The sequence below is a fragment of the Pinus tabuliformis genome, chromosome 1_2 (assembly GCF_031772625.1).
Source record: "Pinus tabuliformis cultivar Carrire ecotype Pingquan chromosome 1_2, CPIR1, whole genome shotgun sequence".
In the NCBI taxonomy this organism is placed as follows: domain Eukaryota; kingdom Viridiplantae; phylum Streptophyta; class Pinopsida; order Pinales; family Pinaceae; genus Pinus; species Pinus tabuliformis.
In genome coordinates this window covers 1141546037-1141556484 of record NC_142298.1, presented here as the reverse complement: position 1 = coordinate 1141556484, position 10448 = coordinate 1141546037, and the positions used below count along the sequence as shown (strand labels likewise).

The 10448-nt window shown below is 38.9% G+C and overlaps 1 protein-coding gene across 1 annotated transcript; it reads right to left on the bottom strand.

Annotated features, from left to right (window-relative positions):
• Positions 1–6755: 6755 nt before the first annotated feature.
• Positions 6756–9437, bottom strand: LOC149210224 (uncharacterized). The gene is made up of 2 exons (XM_089396659.1): positions 8528–9437; positions 6756–8428 (listed from the first exon to the last, which is right to left on the bottom strand). Exons 1-2 carry the CDS (start codon positions 8739–8741, stop codon positions 8259–8261), a joined length of 384 nt encoding a protein of 127 aa, XP_089252785.1. The 5' UTR covers positions 8742–9437; the 3' UTR covers positions 6756–8258.
• Positions 9438–10448: the final 1011 nt, after the last annotated feature.

Below are 10448 nucleotides of genomic sequence, written 5' to 3'. Positions count from 1 at the left end.
AAGATTCAGAGAAAAAAGAAAAACAAAAAGAAAAAGTGACACCCAATTCTATGAAGCATTGTCCCAAACCAATGTTGATTTGATTTTTTTATACTAGAAGGCAAATCAATCGTTGTAATGTTTGCAAATCTTCCATGGAAAACTTGGGTGTTGTCATATTGGCTAACAAGATCTCGAATGCAATTGTCAGAGTAGATCCTAGCTTATGCATATTGTTTGAGTAGCTTACCAAGCCCATTTGGAAGAATTACAAAGCCAAATGACAAAACAACAAAATTATCTGAATCACCTCCTTGTATCATTATATGCAAAAAAGTCATATCAAAAGGAGCATAAATGATACAAGAACCCGAAGCATCATGGGGTAAAAGATTCATGGCATGAAAAATAAATAAAAATATTGTTTATGGGATAAAAGATTCATGGTTCATGGCATTGATGACATGACAAACTCAAGTTTCTTTCTCATTCCACATCTACTTCTACATAGATAGAATTATTAAATACATAGAATTGTTATGGAGAATACATATTGTTGTGAAACATGGCACTACAAAACTTACATTTGACAGAAGGAGGCTAACACAATTCCCATGATCATGTCTCATCACAATGCAAGTTTTTTTTTTGTTGATATGTTGGCAAAGAGCATAACCCACCGCGTTATTTAATCTTGAAATGTTAGTGGCATACTTTTAACAACCAAATTTGATGATTAGTTACGTTTAATGATGCAATATTGTTGAAAGATCAAGTATAAAGCATATAAAAATAATTTAAAATTAAACATTCACTCATGGGAAATCGATATGTTACTCTAATTTATAAATATTTATAAATGTAATGTAAAATAACTGAGGATTCCATATATTACTCCTTTTTGCCCTTATAAATCTATTATTTATAAATAAAATGTAATAAAGAACAATTCTAGATCACAAATCATACTATTTAATGCTCTTATAATCTACCCTATAATATGACTAAGAGGAACCCATTTAGGAATGCATGAAGTTTTAAGGTACATACCAATCCTTCATATTAGCTACTAAATTTTATCCTTTAAAACTAGTTGTTCCACAAGAGTACTTGTTACATGTGCTATTCTTTTTATATTAGTAATATTTTGACAAAGAACACTTGTTACTTGTGCATTTAGTAATTTTAAGGTTGACTACTCATCATGTATTTTCAATGCTATTTTAAGTTTGCCTATTTTATACATTCTTTTTATATTGTGTGTTGTATCGAGTTACAATACAAAATGTAACAACTCAACATCTAAGGCTTAATAAGGGGTTTTTTATTGAAGGTGGGACATATAGATCTTAATACATTTGAATATACTTGGGAATTCTTGTTGGATCTATCTATTATGTTAACGGATAATTTTTTGGAAGGTATCCATGATTATTTTGTTTTGGTGTGTGCAGGTTACAACAGTGAATAGCGAAAGTGAGATATCTAAGAGCCGAAGTAGGGTTTTTTGCAACTAATCTGGTCAAATCTCACATCAACAAGTAAGGACTAAAGGTATGCACATACATTTTCCTCTCTTTTCATTTATGTGAAGCATGTTATGTGGTAGATCTAGGAGAATCTTTATGAGTGGTTCATCCTACTGTGTAGCAAATCTATGGGTAAGATCCATGAAGTAATATCTCTTTGCCGATAGAACAAATTTGTGCAAATACCATACTATGGATGTTTAGAACTATATAGATCATAGACCAAAAAGAGGGTCATTCACAAGCTACTTATGCATGCAAGGAGATTATGATTGAGATATTTGCTCTCACAAAAAAAAAATCATGAGTATTTTCTAAGCAATAGCAACATCAAATTAGGTTGGCACAATTCCATGAGCATGGTAAAAGAAAGTATATAGGATAACATATGTACAAACAAAGACTATTGTAGTTGTCTAGATCAACAAATAGATAAAGTCAAAAAAGGGAAAATAAACTCTATATTCAATTGGTAGGTTTTAACAAGAGATTGAAGCAGTAATGACTTGCTATGAGAATTTGATGAATGTTTTAGTGAAATTTTTTATTAAGTGAAATAGGGGCTTCCTTCAATGGCTTCTATTTTAGAAGAATATGCCATAAGGCTTAGGGGATGAGGCATAATGTTTGGGGGCCTAATGATGGATTATTTTGTAGTTTTGAATACGGTATGTATAGTTATCCTTTGCACATCCCTATTCTTGTTTTGCACTCTGGATTAGATGAATGAAAATAAAGTAACAAGTTGACCTATCCTTTTAATAGAGTCTACAACGTAGAAAGTTGTGATTTTTGTAACCATTTGTAACTAATTTATAGAGTGTATATTTAAAGGAATGTAATTTTCCTATATGGCATTGACACCCTTAACCCCTTCCCATGAGATTTGAACCTTAAAGCTTATGGGGACTAAACCCCACACACACCAATTAATTTACACCTTTTGAGCTTATATCCAAATTTGTTATGGAAAAAGGAAGGCAAAGTTTAAAACCCTCCATCATTTTATTAAACTATAAAAAGTTTTGTATAAACAAATCATATAAATGAAAAAAAAAAAAAAAAACCTTGAAATAGTTCCCATTTTATTCTATTACATTATCTGTTAATTTAGATGTTTAATAATCAATTCTCCTCATCCCAATCAACCAACACAAATACATATATCATAATTTCTTACTAGTAAATTTCATTTTTATAATATTCATTAATATCTATTATAAAACCTTATTTTATTAAAATACTAACCAAATTTTTATTATTAACTTAAAATAACTTTACCCTTAACATTAAAGTTCTAAAATTACCAAAACATTTAAGGTTTAGTTCTCTTCATATCAATAATACCCAGAAAACCATCAAAACTACTCAAGAATAATGTCAGAATAATTTTACCAAATATAAGTAACTAAACATTTGCAGTTGCAGCAATTGACAATACATCCCAAGAAGTATAAAGGTAAAGCAAGAGCAATGGTGGACATAGCTGTGATGTACAAATAAGAAAGCAGGTACAATATCCGCTATTATGGAAATGTTTTTGCAGAATTTGAACTTATAGAATTGCCCAAAGTTGAGGCATACAGAACCATGAACCAATTCTAGGACATGTTGGTATATTTTAATATATCGCAATAGATAGGATTGCCTTAGAAAGGCTGGGGAATTGATTTACATTTTGCAGAATTTGCACATATAGAATTGCCCAAAGTTGAGGCATACAGAACAATGAACCAATTCTAGTATATATTGGTATATTATCACAATAATAAAATTGTTTTTATCCTAAAACTGTTTTTGTTCAGTTAAAAGTTTGTCTTACTTATTTAAGGAAATAGCCCAAAACTAAGAGGCATCTTGTACTGAGAAGCTTTTGGCAAGAGTGAAACCCTGCTTCTTATTCCAAGTGATGTCACTGTGATTTTCTTTGAATAAAAATGAGTTATTCTGCATTAGCACTTAACAGCTATCTTTAGCTGTCCTCACTACTAGTTTGACAACTAAATTATAATAAATTTTTGAATCATAATCATGAAAGCAGTGATGACCCAATTTCTCTGAAATAAAATCGCATCGAGGATCACTTGGATTTTATCATTATAGATTTTGGATATGAAATGGGTTGAAGTAAAGTTCTTGCTCCAGTCATCACTTGGGTTTTATCGATTATAGATTTTAGATATGAAATGGGTTGGAGTAAAGTTCTTGCTCCCGTCAGTTCAAGACTTGAAATATTCAAAATTCTAGGAGGCACTGCCACTGTTTGGCGAAATACAGCGAGCCCATTTGAAACCCAATGAATTGAATTTCGCTAGTGTTCTTCCAGCCTGTACCAAGCTGGCGTCTCTGCAACTAGGCATGCGGACGCATCGGAAATCGTAAGTAGCGGATTTCAGGCTGATTTAGTAGACATGTGTGTAAAATTTGGGCTGATAGAGACTTCGCGCAAAGTGTTTGACAAAATATCCAAACCAGATGTAATCTCTTGGACGGTTATGATAACGGGATATTCAAAGGCAGGGAATCTAAACGAGTCTCAGAAGCTCTTTCGGAAAATACCCGTAAGTGATATATATGCGTGTGCGACTTAGGAGCAGGGGAGGAGCGTAGAAGCGGAAGGGGCGGAGCACGAGCACGAGCAGGAGGGTGAGTAGGGGTTTGAGTGTAGGAGGGCAAACAACAGCGGTGAGTAGGGGAGGAGCGCAGAAGCGGTAGGGGCGGAGTGCAGGGGTAGGAGCCGCGAGCAGCGGCGAGCAGGGGGAGGAGCGTGCGCAGGAGCGGCCAGCAGCAGCGAGCAAGGGAGCAGAGGCGAGCAGAGGCGAGCGGCGCGGCGAGGCGCGGCGAGGGGCGAGGTGGCTCCCCTTACCGCCTTTGCCCCGGTGACACCTCTACTCCGGTGGGTTTTCTCCTTCTCGGCGGCAGTTAGGTCTGTTCTGGCCACGACATAGCCTTTGGAACGTTGAGGGAATAGCGGTGTTTCTGCCCTGTTTCGTGCCGCTTCCATGGAGGTCTCCATTGGTCTTTTCTGCAGGCAGAGACGGATGATTGTGGCAATGTTCTTCCTCTGTTTTTTCTCGTCTGATTCTAGGGGAGAGTTTGAGGAGGCGGAGAAGGAGTGGCTTCTTTTGATGCTCTCTTCCTCATTTCGTGCCTCTCCGTCCATATTGGGCGGACAGATCTTGTTGTTCTTTCTTCAGATGCTTGTCTGCTTGGTTTTCTGGTGCCTCTTCTGCACCTTATAGATGGGTTGCCTTGTCTGGGGGGCAATATTAGCCCTTCAGGGCTTTATTTGGGATCTGTTCTAATAGATTTGCATGTGGCTCGGTCCACGTTTCTGCATATGCTTCATACATTTGCTCTATGTAATCTTTTTATATCACTGTTTCTGCATATGCTTCTTGCATTTGCTCTATGTAATCTTCTTATATGAATATATTACACATTTTCTTCTTATATGAATATATTACACATTTTCTTCTGAAAAAAAAATAGCCCTGAACGGTAATGATCACAGGGTATACACAGAATGGGTTGCTTGACATGGCTCTGAAACTATTTAATGAACGCCTGAACGCAATCTAGTGTCATGGAATGCGATGATTCCAGGATTTGCACAAAGTGGTAATGGTGAAGAAACTCTCCAGTCTTTTAGACAAATGCAATTGGCAAATGTGAGGGCTGATTTCAAACCCTTTCCTAGTATTCTCCCACTGTGCGCTGGTTTGGGAACTCTGCAACAGGGTATGGAGTTCATGAGAATGTAATGAGTTAGGGTATCAGTGTGAGGCCATGTATATGCCAAATGTGGGAGGGCTCAGAGAGCCTTTGAACTGTTTAACCAAATGCATCCACTAGACGTTGTATCATGGACTGCATTGATTGTAGGGTATGCTCAGAATGGGCAGAGAGCAGATACCCCGAGGCATTTTCACGATAGGCAAAAAGCAGTGGTTAGTACAGATTCAAAACCTTTTTCCAGTCTTCTCTCTGTATGTGGCAACTTAGCAGCTTTAGAACAGGGCTTGAGGATACATGAACAATTAAGCATAGACGGATTCCGATCTGATAAAGCTGTGATAAATTCCTTATGCTCCAGGAATGTGAGAACACACATAACGCCTGTGAATTATTTGAAAAAGCAGCATAAGACGAATGTTGCCTCGTGGACAACAATGATTGGAGAATATGCTTTTGGTTGGCTGTGGAAATGAAGCCCTCAAACCCTCTGGAAAAATGAAACTCTCTAGGACGAGACCAGCCCATGTTAAGTTGGTTTGTGTTTTGTCCGCATGGTTACATACAGGACTAGTGGATGAGGGCTGTCAGTACTTCAACTGTAAGAGAGTACATTACAGTATCACACCTGCAGTGGAGCACTATAGCTGTGTGGTTGACCTTTTTAGACAAAGCACAAGACATTATCAAGAAAATGCCAATAAAAGCTGATGCTTCTATATGGATTTGTTTGCTTGGTGTGGGTAGAACACATAAAAATCTAAAGCTAGAAGAGTATGTGGCAGAACACATTTTCGGGTTGGACCCTAAAAATCCTGCACCCTATGTGCTTCTATCAAACATCTACGCCACAGCTGGCCGGTGGAGGGCACCTTGAAAGGTACGGAAAATGATGAAAGATAAAGCTATAAAAGAAACACCTGCATATCGCTGGATTGAGGTAAACAAACATGAGGGAGATTGCATTAAAAAATGCAAGAAATCTAAAGAGGTTTGAGATATTGGCCTGTCACATGAAGGTCACAGGTTATGTTCTCAATGATGTTTAAACTTTATATTGAATGATTTAGGAGAACCAACCTAAATGCCACCATATCAGTTGGCAATTGAATTAGACTATTAAAGGTGTTTACTATAACGGTTGTTCGATTTATTGAAAACCCTCCAGTATGACTACTACTCTGCCACTGTATCTATCTCCAAAATTTGCTGCAGGAGGAATTGCCGAGGTATGCCAACTGACCAGCATCAAGGATGGGTAGTGTCACTCGACGGGTTAGCAGCGACATTCAGCGAAGCAAGCTATAAAAGGCATGGGCATGTTGAGCTTTCAATGTTTGCAGGGGACTAGTGTCTAGGGTCTGTTTCAGCTTCCAATATAGCATAGCAGTTAAAGATCTACTCTCTGGTTTTGGCCCCGATTAATAGGGGAAATATGGCCAAAATTATTTTAGGGTAAAATTAATAGTTATAGGGATAGGGTAATTTTATCTAAATCATTACATCCATGAATACAAAGGAAATGAATATAGGGATAAATTAACGAATATAGGGATGGCATCCATCCATGTACATAAGAAAGAGTATCAAGAAACATCTCTTTGGAAAAATTAGATTAAATCCATCATGTTCATAAAATTCTCTTTGAAAATAAAAAAATACATTAAGTCCATAATGTCCTTGGAAGCTCCTACAATTCATGCACCAGCTAATAATCGGCTTTCGAAGCTTTCTCAAATGAGACGCCATAAGCTCTTCACCAATGCATCAATACACTTCGGCGGCTCCTCCAATTCTATGCACGAGCTAGTGTTCAACATTTGGAGGTTTTGAAACACCAGAAAGCCCTCTTACTCTCGTCAATGCGGCTCTGGCCTCCAATTTCAGGATTATCAGAGTTGTTGGAAATGCTCCAACCTATACCAGATCATTACAATTCTTACTTTCGACATCTCGAAGGTTGAAGAAAACACCTACAGAATAGGATATACCTCCAAAGAGTCTCTTAAAATTGCTAAATGTTTCAATTCCCCCTCCATCTTTTATTGAATGGCGGGTTTCTTTCCTGAAAATCCTCTATTAAGAGTCAACATTCTAATGGAATCGAGCAAACATTTCAATCCTTAGCAAAAGTTGAGCGCTAATTCCTTCAAGCTCCTTAGAAGACTGAATGAAAGTATTTCCAACAATTTGCTTTTTAAATGTAGAAATTATGAATATGGAAGCCTCTCCAAGTGGGAGCAGGTGGACAAGCAAAGGATTCGTTAAGTTACCAAAGGAACCTGGTAAACCTTGCAAATCGGAGCAGCCGAGAAGTCAATCCTTTGGAGTTTTGTTCAGTTGTCACAGGAGTCTGGGAGCCTCTGCAAGTCGGAGCAGCTGGACAAATCAATCGTCTGGAGGTTAGTAATGTTGCCAAGGGAGTCTGGGTGCCTCTGCAAGTCGGAGCAACTCGACAAGTCAATCGTCTGGAGGCTCGTCAAGCTGCAAAAGAATCTGAGAGACTCTGCAGATGGAAGCAATCAGATAAGTCGAGCTTGGAGGTTGCTCAAGCTGCCAAGGGAGACTGGTAGCCTCTGCAGGTAGAAGCAGCCGGACAAGGGAGGAGGTTGTAGGCTCGTCAAGCTGCCAAGGGAATCTGGTTGCTTCCGCAGCTGGTCGTAGCCGAACAATTTAAGGGTTTGGAGGTTCGTCAAGTCGCCAAGGGAATCTGGGAGGCCGCCTCGGAGCCGCCTCAGCTGGAACAAGTGAAGTGTTTGGAGTCATGTCAAGCCTCCAAGGGAATCTGGGAGCCTCTGCAGCTGGTAGCAGCGGAACAAATGAAGGGCTTTGGAGGTTCGTCAAGCCGCCAAGGGTATCTGGGAGCTTGAGCAACCAAATAAGTGAAGAGTTTGGAGGTTCATCAAGCTGCCAAGGGAATCTGGAAGCTTCTGCAGATGGAATCAGCGGGTCAATCAAGAGTTTGGAGGTTCGACAAGCTGCCGAAGGAATCTGGAAGCGGCCGCAGATTGGACACTAGTCAAGTCGCCAAGCAAATCTGGGAGCCTCTGCAGCTGGAAGCAGCCGCATAAGTCGAGAGTTTGGAGGCTCGTCAAGCTGCCAAGGGAGTCTGAGAGCCTCTGCAGATGGAAGCAGCCGGACAAGTGAAAACCTTCCACAACCTTTTGAGAAGCTGTTGCTCATCGCTAAACAATATCCAGAGTAAAATTACGAGTCAGAAATGCAATATACCTATCAATCCAATAAATAAAGCTGAGACTAACAGCAAAAATCAGAGTTCTCACCCATTATAAGTTTTCCCATGTCAAAACCCCTTATGCCTCCAACATTAAAAAGAGTGGCTCTCCACTTTTTAATAGTGCTGGAGTCATATCGTGGCTTCTTCTCACCAGTTTGACAGCTGCTTGTTCTCCTCTCTTCGAACGACCGCGCACATCCAGCGTACATTTTATTCTCGGCCCCTGGACAACAGAGCATGCAGAGATCCCATGGCAGCATGCTCAAAACCCTATCATACAGTCTTGTTTCGCACTGCGTCCATCGAAGTTCTGATGGTTGGACAGCGTAGAAGACCTAAATGATAGTTGTCTTAGAGTTAACTGTCAACCCGATCTCCTTCAAACACCAACTCGATTCAGCATATCGAGGAGAGAAAATTGCTATGTGAATTGAGGCTGTTCAAATAGCCCCCTCCATTTGAGATGTCAAAGCAATCTCCCTCTTGCAATTCCTGGTCATTTAGGAATACTCGCAATCCGTGGTTGCAAAGATGATCGGGTAGGTAGGCGGCCAATGTTCTCCTGCAATCTGGGCAACGGTGGTCAATGAAGTCATAATACACACAGCAGTTCTGGTTGGCATACCAGGCGGATGCAGAAGTGGAGGAGGATCCGAGGATGCCATACTGCCACAGATTAGAATTACACGATCGTCCGGTGGATGTAGAGGTGGAGGATCCAAGGATGCCATTCCGCCACAGATTGGATTACACGAAACGAAACGTCTGGTTGATCTAAATACAAAATACAAGTGCAGAGCGCCTACCAGAAGATGACCGAAGTTTCCACTAGTTCAGTCGGCCTTTGTTGCGCCCTCTCCCTTGATACGTGCCAATAAGTTCAGAACAAAGCCGCTCTGAAATACGAAAGATTTCAGAGTTTCTTATCTCCCTCGCAGACAGGGTCCTCCCATACATTGAATGGACCAAATTTATTAACTCTTTTTTTCTATATTTTTATTAATTTATTATTTGAAGGAATGAGATCTATTAACTCATTTTCTATGATTAATTATTTCAACGGTGGAATTAACAAGTGACTAGCACATATCAAAAGCGACATACAATGACGTCACTGACCACACATAACATGTGGTTCGGTTTCCACGAATCTCTCCTTTTTGCTGTCAAGTTATCGTGGATGACAACTCGCATGTTTGAACAGCATCTTGTTAAATATACAACTAAAATATACAAATGCATGATATAGAGTCAATAATAAGAATTACCTGTCAATATATATGGCGTTATCCCACGTGGATGGGACAGCGGTTTAATAGTCTCCCCACCACCTCATCCGGGTTCAACCCTAGATCCATGTGAGCGCTGCTCTGCAGGTATTGTAAACATTTTGCCTCTATATATATGTAAAATTGCAAATTTGAGTTAATATATAACTTCTAAAGAGAGACTCGCCCCCATTTAAAATAAAAAAATAAAAATTACCCGTTAATAATATGAATTGAACTAAAATTAGAGTCTCCAGATCCATAGAAAAGGATGATATCTACAACGAAGCGGGTGACATTTAGTCATCACAAAGCACGAGCTTGAATCTAGGTAGACATATATATATCTATGCACGAGCTTGAATCTAGGTAGACATATATATATCTATGCACGAGCTTGAATCTAGGCAGACATATATATCTATGCACGATCTTGAATCTTGACAGACAAATATACTTAATAATTATCTTAAACCCTATGAGATTTAAACTAAAATGGGAACTTAATTTTACAAAAACCAACTAATCTAGTTCAGAAAAAAGCAGTATTATGTCTTCCAAGTTTCATGTTGATATGACTAAGAAATGAATAGTAATATACCCTCCGAGTTTCATGCTGGATCGATGACAAATTAGTGAAGCTATGGACACTCAAATTCACCCATTCTTATTATTTGTGTATTAAATGCAACTTTTTGA

What these genes read in the sequence shown, in the direction of transcription:
- LOC149210224 (XM_089396659.1), bottom strand. Translation starts at nt 8,741, where the DNA reads ATGCTGCCATGGGATCTCTGCATGCTCTGTTGTCCAGGGGCCGAGAAT. An exon ending in CATGGGAAAACTTATAATGG is followed by an intron (nt 8,429 to 8,527) that starts GTGAGAACTCTG and finishes GATATTGTTTAG; the next exon opens with CGATGAGCAACAGCTTCTCA.